Source organism: Ascaphus truei, chromosome 5, assembly GCF_040206685.1.
Source record: "Ascaphus truei isolate aAscTru1 chromosome 5, aAscTru1.hap1, whole genome shotgun sequence".
Taxonomy (NCBI): Eukaryota; Metazoa; Chordata; class Amphibia; order Anura; family Ascaphidae; genus Ascaphus; species Ascaphus truei.
The window spans coordinates 26641445-26662032 of record NC_134487.1 but is presented as its reverse complement, the minus strand read 5'-3'; the positions used below and the strand labels follow the sequence as shown (position 1 = coordinate 26662032).

Here is a 20588-nt window from a genome sequence, read left to right as displayed (position 1 = left end):
CTATAGTCCAAGAGTAGTGTTTACAATACTAGTCCGCGGGAGCAAAAAAATTTGACTAAAGGGAGAAACAGGGAATTTTCCCACACCCGAAAATAAGGTCAAATAGCGCTATTAGTTATAGGTTTTAACCAAACGTTTTGTTTCTATATCGTTAATAAATATTATTTCAATTAGTGGTGGTGGATTTACATCTCGTTCCAGAATACTACTACCTTCCTAGTATTGTGGAGGTGGAGGGCACCTAAATACAGGGATCTTTTCTTTCTGTTTTCAGGGATCCAAGCGAGCACATTTTTAGTTTATTTTTAACATAGGATTGAAGCAGTGGGTCTCCAGAGCTGAATCCCATTAATTTCAGCTGTAGGGGCCCCCTGCTTCCAGAGATATTTACCTCCAAAGGGGGTGCCGGTAGCTCTGCAGCCTAAGATTGCGCTTAGAGTGCTGGCAACGGCGACGCGACCAATGACGTCACCCGTCGCCAACCACGAAAGTTATAATTAGATTTTCTGCCACTGTCACCAGCGAGGTCACGAAAGGGGGCGGCCGCGGTCTCTGGTTTAGAGACAGTCACATGTGGCAAATGTCTCTAAAAAAAAATCAAATAGACCTGGCTTAAAAAATTTTTTGTCGCTCCGTCGCGCTTACTGTAAGCGTTTGCGACGGAGTCAATGTATTTGATTTGGAGCGACGTCGCGTCGCAAAGCACTTGATAGCGGTGCTGACGTCGTACTGCGGTTGCTGGAAAAATCAAATTGAAGTGACTTCCAGTGATCGCGACCAAGCCGTCGCGCCCACTGTAAGCGCACGCGTCGGCGTCAATACATCTGTTGTGACACGCCGTCGCCGACACTATAAGCGCAGCCTAAAGCACCGGATGACATCATGGCTTCAAATTGGCCCACAGGACGCGGCAGCTTTGAAAAGCTGCCATTACGTGAACCCTGGTAGGGGGGAGGTATCTCCGGAAGCAGATTCCCTTGGATTGCCTTTTTAAAGCCATGATCACCTTTTTGCTAGGATGTTCCCCGTTCTCTTCCATCAGTCAGCACCACGTTTTGATATGCAGTGCTGCTGTTTTTGCCTTCCCCACCCTTCCTTTCCATTTCCCCCCCTACCTATTAGTCCTATCACTATTGTAAGAAGAAAACCCGCAATAACGATATTAAGAAATGTATCATAAACATTTTTTTATCACCAGAAATAGCTCCAAAAGAAAAAAAGGACATACATTTTCAATTGCAAAAAAACAAATAAATGTTAGGGGGGGGAAGAAAAAGAAATACTTTTGAAGATACTTTGGTTTAACTCGTATTGCAAATAAATGTGTAACATTGACAAAGATAAAATAATACACAGCTGCCTAGTCCTGGACATCAGTGAGGAAGGGAGTGAAGGTGCAGTCGTCTGCCAGTTGAGTTTCTCAGGGCCTCTGACTGTGGAAGTGTTTGTCAATCAGCTGTTTTCTTTCCCCTTATCAGAGAACCAATACAGATAAGGGGAGGCAGAAAGGGGGGGGGGGGGCTCTGAGTGTACATACAAGCACTGGCTGATCACACAAAGGGAGCAAAAAACTCACCAAGTTAACTTCATTTTTTTAATAAAAAATACTTATATGTGTCAAATTTGGGTAAAACAAAGGCATCAATTACACCAACGACCCCTTAAACATGTCACTGGAATTAGATCACTTTGGTCCTAGGAGGTATTGCCCGTTTAACCGTTTGCGTGCTCTAGGACTGGGGACGCGACTGACTGGGGCAGGGGGGGTGACTGACTGACCGGGGCAGGGGGGGTGACTGACTGACCGGGGCAGGGGGGGTGACTGACTGACCGGGGCAGGGGGGTGACTGACTGAATGGAGCAGGGGGGGGTGACTGACTGACCGGGGCAGGGGGGGGTGACTGACTGACCGGGGCAGGGGGGTGACTGACTGACTTGGGCAGGGGGGGGGTGACTGATTGGGGGGGGGGTACCTCTGGTGTCACACACATACTCCCACACATATACACACACACACACACACACACACACACACACACACACACACATTCTCCCATGCACACACACACACACACACACACACACACACACACACATTCTCCCATGCACACACACTCTCTCTCTGTCTCTCTCTACACACCTTTTGGAAAGGCCGCAACCAGCACCACCACGCTCCCCTCCCCCACACCCACCCATCTCTTGCTCCGCGGGGACCTGAGGGGGCATCCCCGCTCCCATCCCCCGCCGCGCTCTGACGCGAGACCAGGGGGAAGCGCGGGGGGGCGGGGGAAGCAGGGACATGAGGGGGCATCCCCGCTCCCATCACCCGCTGCTCTCTGACGCGGGACCGGGGGGAAGCGGGGGGGAAAGCAGGGACATGAGGGGGCATCCCCGCTCCCATCACCCGCCGCGCTCTCTGACCCAGGACCAGGGGGAAGCGCGCGGGGGACATGAGGGGGCACCCCCGCTACCATCTTCATAACTGCGGGCAGCAGGAGCGCCGGGGAGGGAGGTGGGGGAAGGCACAGATGGTACTTACTGTGCTGCTTGGGCCAATATTTACTCGCCCGCAGGTTAAATCCACTCGCCCCAGGCGTGTAAATGTATGATTGTCGAACACTGGTTATTGTGATAGTAGTAATAATAATAATAGCATGTTCTTGTATAGCGCTGCTAGTTTAACGTAGCGCTTTACAGAGACATTTTGCAGGCACAGGTCCCTGCCCCATGGAGCTTACAATCTATTTTTTTGGTGCCTGAGGCACAGGGAGATAAAGAGACTCGCCGAAGGTCACAAAGAGCCCACACCGGGAATTGAACACTCAATGCCAGTCAGTGTCTTTACTCACTGAGCAACTCCTTCTCCCTTCTTCTAATACATCGTATGTAGCCCCATTGTATGTGGGCTGTTGGTGCACTTACACCTTCTCCCTGACATTTTATGCTAACGCTGATCACGTTCCTGGTCGGGGACCAAAAACCTCAGCACTCAGTTTATTTTTATTCGTAAAAAAAAAAAACGCCTAAAGATATTTGTCTCCCACATTATGAGTCCGAGCGATATCTGTGCCTTAATGAGAAGCATTTTAGTGTGAAATTGAGCAGATATGTTTGTACATTTACTTGAATAGGAAAATACGGTGGAACATTTGAACAGAGAAGATAAACAAGTTCTGGGATTGAATAAATAGGTGTGTATTTAACTCCCGCCATGGACAGTAACACACTATGGTTTGGGGGCTACATTCCTTGACCTCCTTGCGCGTCTGTTTACCCTTTTCATAATTGGGAGCGAGTTCCCAATGCTTTCCAATTCTGACTTTGTTAATGTCATTTGAAATGAACTAAATCACATATAAGTTAATCTTCAGTTGGCCATGTAAATTTACCAGCTAATGAAAATATTTCCGAATACTTGCCAGGTTTCCGGTTTCACCCATGACTCAGATTTCACACTTAGCGCTTTCACTGATGGAGACCATCATTTAAAAAATAAAAAAAGAAGTTTATTCCTTTTTAATTTATTTGTGCTGTATATTATTTTTCTGTCCTTGTCATAGTAGTGCTGCCCGCAGACCAGACCCGTCCCTAGACTGAGGTGGAAAGTATAATACCACGCTCCCGCAGCAGAGGGGCGTGTCCGGAGTGTGGTAGATTCGTTGCCAGGCCAGGAGTCTTTAGTAAGGGAACCAAAGGTACTTGCCGTGTCCGGAGATAGAAGGATCGTGGTGATTGCCGTAGCCGGGGGTCGAGGGTGCCAGAGGTCCGGGAGGTAGAGGAGCGAGCCGAGATCGAGGGACGGAGAGAGACTGCGTCGTAAGGAGTAAGCCGGGGTCCAGAGCCAGAGAAGGAGAGTCGAAAGCCAAGCCGGGTCAAACCTGAAGTACATGAAGAACAAGCGCACACACGAATACTAGCCCAACTAGCAGAAGCTATGCAGAGCAATGATTCCCAGGGGTAATATACATGGAAGGACCAATCAGGGAAGGAGGCGGAGCGGAGGTGTGCCGTGGAGCGCCTTGTGACTGATGCAGGCTGTGATCCTTGCCTGTGATTAGCTGTGAAGTGTGAAAGCAGGGGGGCTGCATCTGTACACGGGGGGCGTGGCTAGAAGCCCAGAGGGGTGAATAAATTACTGACGGTGGCACACGCTGTGTAAGATCCTCCTGCGCGCGCCCCGACAAGATGGCGGTTCCCGCTAGCCAGCAACTGGCGGGAACGCCGAGGATACGCCAGCGGGAGGCGAGGGGCGGCAGCAACTACAACCTCCGAGGCAGGTAAGGAGGTGTTGCGTGAGCCCTGCTTCCTGACAGTCCTCTTTGCAAAAGCGATCCCTAAAATGTGTAAAGTATGCTCGATTTTAATGTTAAATACATTGTTATTTGGGAAGATGTTACACTTAAAAAAAAAAAAAATGATGCCATATGGCCACAATAGTGTTATTAAGAAGTTAGGGTAGGTTGGCTGGAGTATTGTAGAGGACATTTTGCAAGGGCTCTTTAAAGCAGCAGTTCAAGCAATATCCTACGTGTTTTTTTTAAAAAAAAATTCTATAATAAATTAGTTCTGTACTATGAGAAAATACTTGTAGCATTTTAAAAAAAAGTTTTTTTTATGTATTATAATGTAACAAGCATATTTTATTTCTGTAGCAACCATTTACAAAGTCACATCCCCTTCCTCTTCTGAAACAGACTCTGACGCACTCCTTTTTGAGCCCTGCCCTCTAGCAGTGCACCAATTGTATGGTCACATGACACTGCCTGGTCACATGATGTTCCCCACAGAATTTTGCATCTTTGGTCCTCTTCTGCTGCACTGGCAGCCATTTAGTGAACCCCCGAGCCGAATCTTCGCCGATCGATCTGCAACTTAGCTAATTACTTATCATTGAGTGGATTGTATTAATGCTCATATTAAAGGGGAAAACAATAAAAAAAATAAATGGCAGCTTGTACTGCTGCTGTAAAGGGGCAGACCAGTCCATCTCAAATCAAAGTGTACTAATGGCAATGACATGTTTTAGGAGTTAAATGTGGATGCTTAATGCATTTTCTTTATGAAAATCCAACACAATTATTTTTTGTAATCATTTTTTAGAGTTGTTATGTAAACCCAGTGATCTGAGACTTGGGAGGGCGTTGATTTCCTCTGGCTGCTCCCTTTTGTCTGAAGTCACTGTGTGTTCAGCAAGAGTTCGCACAGCCTTCTCTTTCTTTGCTCTCATGGGATAAGGGTGTAGATACACTGGATTGACAAAGATTTCCCCATTCAGATGCCACGAACAAATAGATAGATTAGTGAATTACGTACGTAATGTTGTTTTTAGGTCCGCTATCTGGGATTGCACCTTTTGAGGGGTTTATGCAATAAATTTAAAAGCGGCCGGTCACAGTGCACAAGCCTGTAATACTTCACCACTGACATGTTTGCCTCTTTGCATAACATACGGTGTAACTCATACAAAGATATACAAATATGGCACTTGGGTCACAAGTTGCACGGGAAGATTACGTGTCAGAAAGATGGTTAGATTCTCTCAGCAACTAAGCAGAACTGACCTGGGTTATGCCATATAAAAGGAACTGAAATTGGTTAAACAATGCAGCAGTGTAGGTTTTTGTGGTAACACCAGCAGAAAGACAAGATATTTCTGGCCATTTACAGATCGCTGGTAGGACCCGGCTATGGTTAGAATCCCTCGGCAATGGTAGACCTTTCTCATGGAATCTCCATTCAAGTGACCCCTGACTGCACACACAAAACTCCCTGCAGCAGGTAGTCAATTTGAGCCTTAGTCAATATACTGTGAAGCTGCTTCCGTGTGGTGGAAGACATTATAGTCCTGTTCATTTGATTGGAGCTGAACTCCTCTACACAGGGCTGCCAACAGGATGGGGGGGGGGGGGGAGTGGGGAGAAGAGCAGGCTCCACGGCTGAGGGAGCTCGCCAGCCAATCACGGAAGTTGGGCGAAACTTCTGTGATCGGATGCCGTGGCCCCTGTCTCTGCGGGGCCCCCATTGAATGGGGAATGGCATGCTACCCTCTGTTCTAGAGGTGCCCCCTCTGCTTGACAGGCAGCAGCACCCACACCCCTGCTCAATAATCTGGGACCCAGGTCAAGACTTCGGTCCTGGGGTAAAGCCCTCGGCAGGCCTTATTCTCCCACACAGGGAAGTGCGGGATGGAACATTTGGTCGTGGCCCTTTCGCCGCGACCACATGACCGCCGGTGTTCAGCCGCAGACGAACCCACCATCACAGCCGATCCGCCACTGGAGCTTTGGCCATCGGCCGATTCTAAGGTAAGTTTTACTGGTAAGGGTAGGGGGTTTTAGGCTAATGGGTAAAGGTTTTTAGGGTACGGGGTAGCATTAATATTAGGGGTTAAGATTAGGGTTTTTTAAGGTAAGGGTTAAGCTTAGGCACTTACCTCAGCGGCGACAGGTCCCGGCGGCGGGGCGAGTGTCCCGGCGGCGGGGTGAGTAGAGTGGAACAACCGTTACCAAATATCCGAGACCAAAAGGAAGTGTCTCTACAGTATATTAAAAATTGGCAATCATGTCTAGTTCTAGAGGCCACTACCGAAGAACGAAACGTGTTGGCTGAATATTACTAGGGGGCAAAGAATAGCTGTGACAAGTGTACACAGCGTTCACCAAAAACAAGACAAACTTATGGACTTCATAATAATTACTCTGGAAAAAAGAGGTTGCAGGGGCATGAAAAGGAGCCTAGAGGGAAGTATTATCCCGAAGAAAAACTTTAGAACAGCAAGTCAAGCTACAATATGAAACACGAGCAAGGTGCAGTATACAGTACTGATGCCGCGGCTGTTATTCGAACATATCTCGGCGCCGATTTTGAGTTCTCTGCTGTTACCCACTCAGCATGAACGCGGCCAATCGCCCCAGGCACCCGTGCTTATCGCGGATGTTTTGTTTGAATTTCATGGATTGTTTCTTCGTTTGCAATAAAATGGATGAATTGTAATGTGTACAGTACTGTGCTACGGTGTCAATTTCATGTTTTTAAAGTCAGAACACTAAAATTCGTTTTTTCTGCACTCGCCGCGCTCGCATCTTAGTGCGGGAAGGCTGGAATTCCGATGTACATGACGCGTGAAGTGTTCAAATAAGGGCCGCTCCATCAGTATGTAAGGAAACACTTATTTCCCCATCTAGTTGAAGATTACAAACTGAATATCTCCTTCGATTTGTTAACACTATATGAACATTTTACTTAACTCCTTCATTGCCAGTAGCTCGAGGTACATTAAAAATGTGTTAAAGTTAAAACATATCACACTCAGCTAATTACCTTAGATAAAATGGAAACGGAGACCAATAAGGAACAAAAAAACTGAGAATTTGTTTACAAAATGGGAACCCTTTATTAACTCCCGACCACAGAGGGAAAAAGGCCAAATATATCAGGCACACACAATGACAAAAAAAAGTGCTTTGGCGCTCCTATACAGAGTGTGAATATCATGTTAAATAAAGTGATAAATAATAATAAATCACTAAACAGTGTTTATAATTTGCACTAATAAATGTAATATATAATACAAAAAGTGCAAGTGCATGTGCAAAATATCACAAAGTGAAAAAAATCACTGTTCAACCCTATGAAGAGAGGTCAATGTAATTCTTCTGTACAGGTGTATCGGAAGCTTTGGGGAGCGCAGGTATCATATGTGAAATGGAGCTGATAAATACTACATATGCTTCAAAAAGTCATTACATTCTAGGAATGTAGCAAAATGGGGACTCATAATATCTCAGATAAAAAAACAGCATGTCGCACAATAAACGTGGCTCTGGATAACCAATCTTGGCTTCTTTGGTAGTAGATGGTGATGGTCTGGGTGTGATGAAATTAAATATAATAATAAATACACACTTGAATTTGCATACATTGTTGCACAATGGCATCATTTCTGTTTTTTTTTTTTTTTTCAAACTTTTTTTTTAGGCAGATATAAAATGTACATACAAGGAACGATATGCATAGCCTAATACAGGAACATTTTTGTATTTTTTGGGGGGGAAAGGATGGCAAAACCTGTTGCCCGAGGCAGGTGACCTACCGATAACAGAGAGGCCAAGAAAGAGGGGGGGGGGGGGGTGAGAAAGAGAGAAGACAGAGGGGGAGAGAGGGGGGGGGGGGGAGTGTCTACCCTGGCCTCTGGTGTCCCTTTTGGACGAACTTCGTAGAGGTACTGATTGTCAAACGCTTCCTTATCCATATTGCCTTATCTCCTTGTTTCTTCTTTGGTGAGCTTAACTCGTTCTATATGATTATCCATGGTTCCCAGATTTTATAGAAAGCTATCGTTTTTTGCTTAAGGTGCGCGGTAAGCTTCTCCATAAGCATTACTTCATTTATCCTGTTTTTTAGTTTAGTCATGGAGGGTGGGGACACTTTCTTCCAGGAGGCCGCAACCTCACATCTCGCCGCTGTGAGGATGAAGGAGACCAATTTCCTCACTGGACGGTCAATTTTTTCCATTGGCCTGGCCAGTAGGTAGGTCAGTGGATCATTTCTGTTTTATTGAGGAAACATCACACCCAGACCAACCACCATCTACTACCAGAGAAGACAAGATTGGTTATCCAGAGCCATGTTTATTGTGAGACATGCTGTTTTTTATCTGAGATATTGTGAGTCCCCATTTTGCTACATTCCTAGAATGTAATACCTTTTTGAAGCCTATTACACTCTGAAGTATTTATCTGCTCCATTTCACACATGGCGACACCTGCACTCCCCAAAGCTTCAGATACATTTCGCACACACATCCTGCAGTCTCTTGCGGCAAATTGCACTGGTCATAGATGAGGTAAACAGAGGGAGAAAAGAACCAGGTTAATCGGGTATCAAGACAGGAGAACAGTATATCCGAACCCAACATCTGTAATATGTGTCTGACTAAAGTTATGTTTTGTACATTCTGTGAGTTCATTATTTAATAAAAAATGGTGTATTTTTGAATGAAGTTTGAGCATCTGATTTATACCTTTTTTTTACTTATATATATTTTTTCTTTTAAGTATAATTTAAACATGGAAAATTGTAAAGATGTGTTGAAATCTGTCATGTTTACAGCAATGTTATAAAAATCAATAAAAAGAACGAGGAAAAAAAATGTGTTAAAAAACACTAACGTAAATTGAAAAACAAATTCATAACCTAACCAACAGCGTCAATAAACGTCACTTCCTAATAATACTGAAATGTATATATTTTTTTATCTTTATCTTTTCAGTCTGTGAAGAATATTTGCACAGATTTTACAAGTCATTATTGGGAAGAAATATTGACTTTACTCCGGCTGCCATCGAGAAGGAATTCGTTGCAGCCTGCCGAGATGCGACAGGAAAAGAAAGCCGCCTGGTACGAACTGACACTTGTGTGTTCGGGCAACTTTGTCACAAAATAAGTGATTGTCAAAACAGCCGGCTCGGTGACAAATACATCCAAGTTAACCCTACACTGCCTGCGATTATAGTGGGCGAGCGACTGAGCGCGTGACACGCACGCGAAACATAAACTAGGCTGGAGGCAATCGGGAGGCAATAGGGAGGCGTGGCTGTGACGTGGCTGTGACATAACATGATCGGTTCACCCTCATTGGCTGAACCGCTCACGTGACGCAGCTGTCGCACTGCAAGAACAATTTCAGTTGTCTCCTCTGTAATCTGTCACTCCGTAGCGCTTGGTCTTTATTAGTTTTTTCGGCAGTGCGCAGTGTTCGGCGCACATACGCCACCACTATAACCGCGGCCTAAGAGGCAAATGTGTGCTTAAAATTTACTTTAGAAATAAGGTAAATAAAGCATGACATTTTATGTTAAACCACAAATAATAATAATAATAATAATAATAATACTAGTTTCTTTCAATCCATGTATCCTTTATACACAGGGTTTAAAGTGTAGGGCATGTCGTGACGACCAAGACAGATTGTAGAAGGTGTTAAACAGAGATTCAAGCTGTAACTTAAAAAAAAAATAATAATAAATAATGTTTGTAGGTGTAACGGATTTTCTGACCTGGCCTGACCCACCCAATCTCATATTGACCCCTGTGGTCTAACCAGTCCCCATTACGGTGTGATGTCTGGTGGTGCACCTGTTGGCAACAGGACTCCTGAGTCTCCCGCATGATGGTGTGTGGGGATTTGCCAACCCAGACAGGCAGCTGAGGTAGTGTGCTGAGTCCTACCTAGATCCAGTGCAGCGCCTCCACCTCATCAGGATCCCAGCGTCCGCTTGTGGATGGTCCTGGTGAGGAACTCCTCTGTGGTGCACCCCTCGGTGTAATTACTCCACACTTACACACGAGAGTAACTTTGATCAGGAACATCTTTATTGAATACGGTGGGCCAGCTGCCCTCCACAATGGGTGTATTTAGCCCTCCATTGTTCACCGTACTTCCCTTTGAAAGGTATAGTCCTCCAAATATAGGGATTCCCTATCCCCGCAGGGGTATCTACCCTGTGCCAGGTCCCTGGTCACAGTCTCATAATCAGCAGCTTATAACAGAATCACTCTTTACTCCTTCCAGAACTGGGAAGAACCTATTACCTAATCCTAACTTTTGATCAGTGCTGTGCCTTATGTATCCTCTGGGAGGCTGGCACAACTCTGACATCACTAACCATGGAGTCAGAGCCTGTGACCACTCCCATCCATACATAGGGCACCTCACCAGGGTGTGAGGGCAAACCTCCATGATTACTGCTTGCACGCCCATAATTTACCAGGCCTTACTGTCAGCAGGAGAGATGACTGCAGCCATTTTATAGCATGGTTACATTCTCCCCCTGGTGAATCCCACCGCCCCAGGCTGGGACCTAAATTTAAAGTACCTTTCTTCAGGAAGCACTGTAAAATGGAAAACACACATAATCAGTTTAACTTATAGCCTCAGGGAAATCACATTGCGCCAAGCACGCCCCGGCCAGCAGCCACGAACTCACGCAACAGCTACCCTGTACCTCCTAATAATAGTGCCGGGGATCGGGTTTCTTAACCTCCCGACCCCCCATGTCCAGGACAGTCACGCTGTAACTGCGCGGCAGACCCCTCTCAGGCTGGTATACTACTTTATGCTTGTGTACACTCCTGCCTATGCTCCACACCCTCATTAAGTGTTCAATCCGGTCTTCCACTTTACTGCCCTGGATGGCACCCCCTTTACTGACCATATACATCTCAATGGTCTCCCTCAGCCATCTGTTCCTGTTGTCCTCTATCTCCTGCAGGAGGGGTTCAGGGACATATGGGTACTCCAACCCATGGGAGGACTTATATTTGGCAATGATGGCCCTCTCGGCCCGGCTACATCGAGTTAGCTCAGCATTCCCTGCCCTTCCTGGCAACACCCATGATAGGGGCTCATCGGGGTCTACTGGGTCTGATAGCGTATCAGGTCCCATCGGTTCTATCTCGTTCCGGCTTATCTGGAACCATCTTATTTGTAATTCTCTTTTTCTTTGGGCGGGCGTAAACTCCCCTTTGTCCCACCAGTAGTCCACTACGTCATCTCTCTCTAATAAGAACCGCGTGCGGTCCATCCACCCCACATATCCCTCAAATAAGGGAGCCCACCAACGGGCCTCTCAGACCCCGACTCTAGAGAGTCTCCCTCTTCCATATCCCCCTCAGAGAATACCCCAGAGGTTCCCGCTGAACGGGGTCTAGACCATCTTTCCTGCTTCGGTTCCTCCTCCAACTGTACAACAGCCACTTTAGGCACCCACCGGGACTCCGACACTTTCCCCAATTGCCCTCCACCCCTCGAACCACCCTCGGAGGCATAGCTGCCTAGTCTCTCCCCATTCCGTTCCTCACCAACCCCCAAGGACCCTTCCGACACCCCCAAACTGGACGTGGATCCCCGGGAAAAGGTGACTGGGACAGGGGCATTACCTAGGGCGTGGGGTTGGGCGTAGGGGCAAGCGATTGGTAGCCGCAGGGTTCCGACCCGCTTTCTGCTATCAGACTGTCCTGTACCGCTGTGCGGGTGTTCCGTTGGCTGAGCCTCACCCTTCTCGGTCCGCCTCTTGGCCTGCCAGCTCTTTGTCTTCCGGGGTGATCGGGAACCGCTGCCCGATCGCCGAAGCGTGTGTACTCGACTTCCTGTCGCTCCGCTACCTCCGCCGGAACCGACGTCATCGCCGGATTCGGATATGCCGCCATCTTGGGATGGACCCCCATGCGGGATCTCTTCCTCCACGAGGACGTCTGGAAGTCCTTCTGCCGCCTTGTGCGCCGCTTGGGCCTGGCAGGGCCTCTCCTCCGCCGACGTCATCTCCGAAGCCTGGTAAGAACAAGGGCTGCTCTTACCACTCTGCAGGGCGGGCGAGGATCGCCCATTATCTCTGGACCCGCCGGTCCCCGGAACGGAAGGGCTCCGCCTGTCAGGCGTCCGCTCCACTGGCGACACCCGACTCCTCCCACCGTCACTCCCGGTAAGTGACCCTTTCGCCCCGTTTCCTCCACAGGACACCGCCACCGGCCGGATCACGAGGCTGGATAGTTCTTTGGGCTCCTCATCAGAGGAATCCACTTTCAGTGTATTCGGGGTCGCCGATCGTGGCGACCGTCTTTTCGTCTGTCGGTCAGTCGACTGACCGACCGCTCCATTCTTTTCTGACCCAGCCGTAGTAACCGGCTCCGATCCCCATTCTCCGGGATCTGCAATCTTGGTCCACAGTGCACCGGGGGACTCGGCGGACAGACTAGCCGTATCCCCAGTGGGGTCAATAGTTTGAATCGGCATAAAGGTGGGCATAGGCCACAGATACTGCGTGCCACACTGTGGACAGCGCGCCGCTGTACCCACGGTACCGCCGGGTAGTCTGCATTGCAGGCAGAGGCCCACTACCGTCTCAGTGCCCGCTACTCGTATCACCAGCACTCCCCCTGGTACTGCATAGGGCTGAGTGGACACCATCATATTCACGTCTGGGTAGCAGGCCATTGTCTTTGTGGGAGCCACTTTCAACAACGGTCTGTTCGGGAAGCTGGTTCCGCGTGAGTGACCAGCAGAGGTGGGATTGTCAGCCACTCCTTTGTCCAGCTCCGCCCTTATCTGACACAGCTGGAACCCGCCCCCATTAGTAGCAATTATGAGCGGGTCCCACAACGGGATAGGATGTCCTTTAATTGAGGCCGCACCTCTTACAGTCCTAGAGGGCGCAGCCACAGCTTTCGCGCCCTTATCCCCCACAGGGTGGGGTTCTTCCTTTGGCGCCAATCTCAGCCGATTTCTTGCAGCTGCCTTGCGTGCAAAATACCCTTCCTTCTTGCATACAGCACCAGGAACTACTTTTGGTAACAGCACCGCCGGCTCACCAGCTCCTTGCTCCGCTGGATTCAGGCCCACGGGGCATAATTGGAAACCACTCCCCCTGGTTGAGATTAGGGGAGGTTCCCACAGGCTAATCGGTTGGCTCAGCACTGGGGCTGAGTGAGTCACTGTCCATGAGGGCGCGGCTGCAGCTTTCGCGCCATACCCCCATCAGGGCGGGGTTTTCCTGTTGGCGCCACTCCTGGCCAACTCCCTGCAAGTTTTGCATTTGCAGAATTCTCTGCACTCGGCCCACGCGGTCTCCCGGGGAAGCGGGAACCGCCATTTTGGAATTCATTTCCATCAGCCCCAATCACAATGTCCTCAACACTGTCCTCCAGGGTAGCACCCCGGTGTCCTAGGCAGGACCAAAACGGTGCGGCCACTGCTTTCGCTCCACTCCATAACAGGCTCGTGAAAGACGTTTCAGTAACAGCTTGCTCTCCAGTGGGGCGCACGCCACATGTGCTCTCCCCGTCAGCCTCCGGCCGCCATCTTGGACTATCCGCACCGCGCGGATCCTCCATTTTTGCGGTCGCCATTCTCTCGCTGTACTTATGATTATTGTACATGGAGCTCCTCTCTGCGGGGCAGCCTCCACACCGGTACAATAAAGATCGCCCTGATGCACCACCTCGTGTGCCTAATGTAGGCTGGACTCGTGTTGCACTACCTCAGGCTAGGCTCACTCTCTCAGTGTCTGCTGTATCTCCTTCCTCCCAGTCTGTGCTCCCTTCGGTAAGTGGTCTGGAATGGGCTAGAGTACTCTGGGGCTTCCATGCAGTACTTGGGCGTCTACCTATCTTGGTCAGCCTAGCGCAGACCCTCTCCAGGATTCCTGACCATGTTAACAGGCTATCCCTTTAGGCATCCTACCAACTAGCACTGCCTCAAGGTGACTAGGACAGCTATAGCCCGGCTCCAAACCCCCAACTCCTTTCAGGCCCCTAGGTCGTCCCTGCGAACTGACAAACTCCATCAGCCCCCTGACTACCCCTAGGTCCGTCCCAACGCAGCACAAAGTGGCAGCAGAAACTTCTCCCTGTTTCCCAGTGTGCCTAGCAAAAGCCTGTCCTGTTGACAGGTCTACATATCTCAGCAGCGCCTCCAATTGTAACGGATTTTCTGACCTGGCCTGACCCACCCAATCTCATATTGGCCCCTGTGGTCTAACCAGTCCCCATTACGGTGTGATGTCTGGTGGTGCACCTGTTGGCAACAGGACTCCTGAGTCTCCCGCATGATGGTGTGTGGGGATTTGCCAACCCAGACAGGCAGCTGAGGTAGTGTGCTGAGTCCTACCTATATCCAGTGCAGCGCCTCCACCTCATCAGGATCCCAGCGTCCGCTTGTGGATGGTCCTGGTGAGGAACTCCTCTGTGGTGCACCCCTCTGTGTAATTACTCCACACTTACACACGAGAGTAACTTTGATCAGGAACATCTTTATTGAATACGGTGGGCCAGCTGCCCTCCACAATGGGTGTATTTAGCCCTCCATTGTTCACCGTACTTCCCTTTGAAAGGTATAGTCCTCCAAATATAGGGATTCCCTATCCCCGCAGGAGTATCTACCCTGTGCCAGGTCCCTGGTCACAGTCTCATAATCAGCAGCTTATAACAGAATCACTCTTTAACTCCTTCCAGAACTGGGAAGAACCTATTACCTAATCCTAACTTTTGATCAGTGCTGTGCCTTATGTATCCTCTGGGGGCTGGCACAACTCTGACATCACTAACCATGGAGTCAGAGCCTGTGACCACTCCCATCCATACATAGGGCACCTCACCAGGGTGTGAGGGCAAACCTCCATTACTGCTGGCATGCCCATAATTTACCAGGCCTTACTGTCAGCAGGAGAGATGACTGCAGCCATTTTATAGCATGGTTACATAGGGAACATAGGATATTGGTATTGTGCCAGGCATTAGGGGTTATTGTTAGGGAGAAGAGAATAAAACAATGCTTTCGGAGTCTTTAAACACTAGATGAGGAGAGGCCAACTCCAGTCCTCAAGGGCCACCAACAGGTCAGGTGGTTCTTCAGCACAGGTGGATCAGTCAATGACTGAGCCACTGATTGAGACACCTGTGTTAAAGCCGGTATATCCTTCAAACATGACCCGTTGGGGCCCTTGAGGACTGGAGTTGGCCCTTCCTAAACTAGATGATTCCTGGGTTATATCCATACCCGATATTTCTGTGTAATACAGTATTCCGAACATAACGTTATGCATTCAGTGAGCCCAGCAACTCAGAGGCCTAGTCCCCGGCAACTCATAGAGGCCTAGTCCCCGGCAACTCATAGAGGCCTAGTCCCCGGCAACTCATAGAGGCCTAGTCCCCGGCAACTCATAGAGGCCTAGTCCCCGGCAACTCATAGAGGCCTAGTCCCTTGCTGCCGGCACACCTTCTGAGCCTTCTTCCATGAACTTATATCGGTGTCAGCAGTGTGCGCGCGCGGTGTCAGCAGTTGATGCGTAGGACTTGCGCTTTAGCAAAGCGGAAAAGTGGTGCCTGTCTTCCAGGTTCCTGACCACGTGACTTCATGGGGTTGCAATGACGTGATCATGGCCAGGGCCGTCTTAAAGTATGGGCACGATGGGCAGTTGCCCGGGGGCCCCACAGCATAGGGCACCCCACGCGCCCGGCCCATGCGTGCCCACCAATGCTTAAAGCTTTCCCCCCCGCCGGCACCCGGCACCCGGCACCCGGCACCCGGCACCCGGCTCGCTCTTACTTCGGGTTGCCAGGTGTCCGGTATATGAGAGATAATACCCGACATGGGATAGAGCAGGGCTGCTGCTGCTGCTAGGGGGCTGGGCAGCTTCTCATTGGTTGCTGCAGTGTAATTCAGCCAATCGGGAGGTGGCAGGAGCCTGGGGGGTGGGGCCAAAGAGCGGAGGAATAGCATGCAGCAGAGAGGTGAGGCTGTGTGTGTCTCAGTGTCCTGCCTGTGTGTCTCAGTGTTCTGCCTGTGTGTCTCAGTGTGTCTGTCTATCTGTGTCCTGTCTGTGTGTGCCTCAGTGTGTCTGTCTGTCTATCTGTGGCCTGTCTGTATATGTGTATCTGTGTGTGAGTGTATGTGGGTGTCTCAGTGTGTGTCTGTCTATCTGTGTCCTGGCTGTATATGTGTGTGTATATCTGTGTGTGAGTGTATGTGTGTGTCTCAGTGTGTCTGTATTTCTGTCTGTGTCCTGTGTCCTGCCTGTATAGAGGCATACCCCGCATTAACGTACGCAATGGGACCGGAGCATGTATGTAAAGTGAAAATGTACTTAAAGTGAAGCACTACCTTTTCCCCACTTATCGATGCATGTACTGTACTGCAATCATCATATATGTGCATAACTGATGTAAATAACGCATTTGTAACAGGCTCTATAGTCTCCCCGCTTGCGCACAGCTTCGGTACAGGTAGGGAGCCGGTATTGCTGTTCAGGACGTGCTGACAGGCGCATGCGTGAGCTGCCGTTTTCCTATTGGGCGATGTGTACTTACTCGCGAGTGTACTTAAAGTGAGTGTCCTTAAAGCGGGGTATGCCTGTATGTGTGTGCCTCAGTGTGTGTGTGTTTGAGTGAGTGAATGTCTCGGTGTGTGTGTGTGTGTGTATGTCTCAGTGTGTGTGTGTGTGTGTGTGTGTGTGTGTGTGTGTGTGTGTGTGTGTGTGTGTGTGTGTGTGTGTGTGTGTGTGTGTGTGTGTGTGTGTGTGTGTGTGTGTGTGTGTGTGTGTGTGTGTGTGTGTGTGTGGTGACAGACAGTACATACAGTACTGGCAACTTTGTTTAATTGTTCACTCCCCCTTACTTTTCTTTTACTATACTAACAGTCTTCCCATTTTCAAGATCTATTAAAAATAACCAGCATTGTAAATTCTCAGAAAGGCTCAATGAGTCAGCTCTCATCACAGCAGCATTGCAATCTCTGCAGCACCCTTACTTGCAGATCATCCCCAAGAAGGCAGAACAGGTTACTTATTCAATGGCATGATTTAATATGCAATTTAAAGCAGGATTTTGAAGTCTAAATTTGAAAGTTACTGTACTGATAATGACAAGGTGGGGTGAGAGGATGAAGGGATGAGGGGTGAGAGGATGAAGGGATGGGGGTGAGAGGATGAAGGGATGGGGGGTGAGAGGATGAAGGGATGGGGGGTGAGAGGATGAAGGGATGGGGGGGTGAGAGGATGAAGGGATGGGGGTAACAGAGGAGGAAGAGAGGGGGTGAGAGAGGATGAAGGGAGGGGATGGGGGGATGAGAGAGGATGAAGGGAGGGGGTGAGAGGACAAGGGGGGAGAGAGATAAGATGAGGAGGGGGTGCAACAATCTTGGAATTTGTGGGAGGAGCAGTAAGATCAGTATTGCTCGCCATGTACAGTATGACTGCAGGTCAGTTATGTATAAATGATCTGACCATTACGTCATTTGTTCTAAATTTCACTCCAAGCATGCACCAATTTGCACTATTTCATATTCTATTTCCTAAAACAATCCTCGGAAGGGCGCTCCCTCCCAAGACTCCTCCCCAGATTTTTTACGAAATAGAATATAAATTGGTGCAAATTGGTGAATACTTGGGAGTGAAATTTAGAACAAATGACATAACAGTCAGGTCATTTATAAATAACATTCTTTCCCACCAACGATTCACGCGTGCGTCGCACCTTTCACCATTGTGTCCAGTATTTTTGGACTGGCTACCTGGCAACCCTACTCGCTCTCCCCCCGCCCGGCACCCCGGCTCCGCTCGCTCGCCCGGCACCCCGGCTCCGCTCGCTCTCCGCCCGCCTGGCACCCGGCTCCGCTCGCTCTCCCCCCGCCCGGCACCCCTGCTCCGCTCGCTCTCCGCCCGCTCTCCGCCCGCTCTCCGCCCGCCCGGCACCCCTGCTCCGCTCGCTCTCCCCCCGCTCGGTACCCCGGCTCGCGTCACAACCGCTCGCAGCCTAGCAGTGCAGCACTTCCGGTGCCTGCTGCTGCTGCTAGTGAGTGCGTGGGAGGCTGGGAGCGACAGTGTAGGCAGGGCCCGTGCACTGCTCTGCCCGGGGGCCCCTAATGTTGTTAAGATGGCTCTAGTCATGGCCAGGCCCCCGATGACACGTACGAGAGTGAGAGGAAATGGGATTTATTTTTATTATCGGCCTAACTTCAGAAGACAGTTTTTTTTTTTACTCCTATTGATTGAGTCCATGGAGGTAATTAACTGAATAATATAAAATATATATTTTTCTTTAATGACCTCAAAGGTGTTAAAAAAAAAACCTGTTTCTACTTCTCCTTTTCATCATATCACACAGTGATTAAACTGCAGACGAGGATTCTGGGTAATAACATGAAAATGTGCACACAGTTAAATGAACTGATTGTTGTGCAGAGTTTTAATAATTTTATGATATGTTTACACAGCACTTACAGTAGAATTTACAGGTAGAATAAACCAATTGAACAAATAAATTAAATACTATTATTGATGCTGTATTTTGCCCAATGTCAAAAGAACCTGACTGAGCTTAAACCAGAGTGACTTCTAAAATTGGGATCTTAACTGCAGTATGATTCATTTATCTATAACGTTTCTGCTTTACCTACTCTTATATATGTACTGGTTTGCTGCAGGTTGTGATACCTTTTAATAGACCACCAACATAATTCTTCTGAGATGACCGTATAGTGTTCATAGTCGTGAAAATGTCACAGGAAGAGGACACCTGTATTAATCCATTAAAAGATATAACAACCTACAACCAGACACAAAATAAGTTATGGCGAGTAACAAGTGACAAAAACCCTCCACCGTACAGTGTACAGCAAATAAAGATATCCCTTGTGAGCACATTCACCTCTCAGACAGGTCTGCAACCCTGTCTTTCCCCATTATCTCTTAGCATACACTGCAGCTACGGATTCTGGGTAATGGCATGTAAATGAGCACTCACTGTGTGTCACTTTTTGCTTCTTGTCCATTTTAACATGGACCCCATGTATAAGCTAACGCCTGATGTAATACACAGTTTTTTCGGCTCAGCCTGGGCTGTGAGTGCTCGTTTGCTGTCATTACCCAGAATCCCTGGCTGCAGGTGAATGCAGTGTACGCCATGAGATAATGGGGAAAGCATGGTTGCACACCTGTCTGAGACGTGCAAATGCGCTCACAAGTGATATTTTTATTTGCCGAACAAATGTACTCTTGTCCACGAACAACACAGCCCGTAGCACGTAGAACTCTACCTAATGAATGACGGATGTGTAATAATACCGCCTGTGGTTTCTCAATGTAAATATGCGTAATGCAAACTCTTTCCAAGTGTTATTATTTAGGGGCCAGCACTGACTCCGCAACGAAGATTTTGAATGAAGTTACCCGTCCCATGAGCGCACACGTGCCGGCGTACAGAATCTGCGAGAAACTGCGGAAAATAGATATGCAGATCTGTGAGCTCAAATATGGTACGTCTGCATGTGACAAGGAGGTTACGATCATGTCGCTTTAGGTATCATTATATTAAGCTGTGTCTGAGCTCCCTGGACACTATTTTCCTTATTTTAAGTGCGTTACATTTAATGCAGATGGTTAATCAGACGTGTGGGAGATGTGTGCCATTAAAAAAAGAGAAAAAGTGTCAGAGCCTTTAGTATAGAACTGAGAGCATTTATTTATTTATAAGATGATGCCCATAGAGGAAAAAAAAGCAAAGGTTAATCAATTTAGTAGTATATATGAGAATATATGTATCTGTCTTTGTGCATGTGGAAATCTGTATGTTTCATGATATATATCAGCATTTCTGTGTGTGTGGTAGTGTTGCCAGGTGTCCAGTATGAACCGGACTGTCCTGTATTTGGACACTTTGTCCAGTAAAAAATTAGAGGTAATACTGGACATGTATGTGTCCGGTATTACCTCTCTGGACATAGTGACCTGACCAGCTTGGGGGGCTGCAGGAGTTCCCCAAGCAGGGGGAGAGCAGGGCTGTTGCTATGAGGCTGGGCAGCTTCCTTCATCCTGATTGGCTGCATTACTCAGCAGCAGCCAATCAGGAGGTGTGTCAGATGCCTGTGGGTGGGGCCAAGGAGAGGAGGAAACAGCATGGGGAGGTGAGAGTGGTGTGTGTGTGTCTCGAACGCTTGGCACCTTTCACCATTGTGTCCAGTATTTTTGGAGAAGCCCCCTGTCAACCCTATGGTGTGTGCATGGCATGGTTGGTGCTGTTGAGTGAGATTTTATTTT

At 48.5% G+C, this 20588-nt stretch overlaps 1 protein-coding gene across 1 annotated transcript in view; it reads left to right on the top strand.

Annotated features, from left to right (window-relative positions):
• The window catches only part of CDNF (cerebral dopamine neurotrophic factor), a 35648-nt gene that overhangs the window by 14548 nt on the left and 512 nt on the right, over positions 1-20588 (top strand). Inside the window, exons 2-3 of the mRNA XM_075599536.1 lie at positions 9272-9399; positions 19666-19807. Of these exons, the coding sequence (XP_075455651.1) occupies positions 9272-9399; positions 19666-19807 (270 nt within the window). The remainder of the gene's footprint in view (positions 1-9271; positions 9400-19665; positions 19808-20588) is intronic.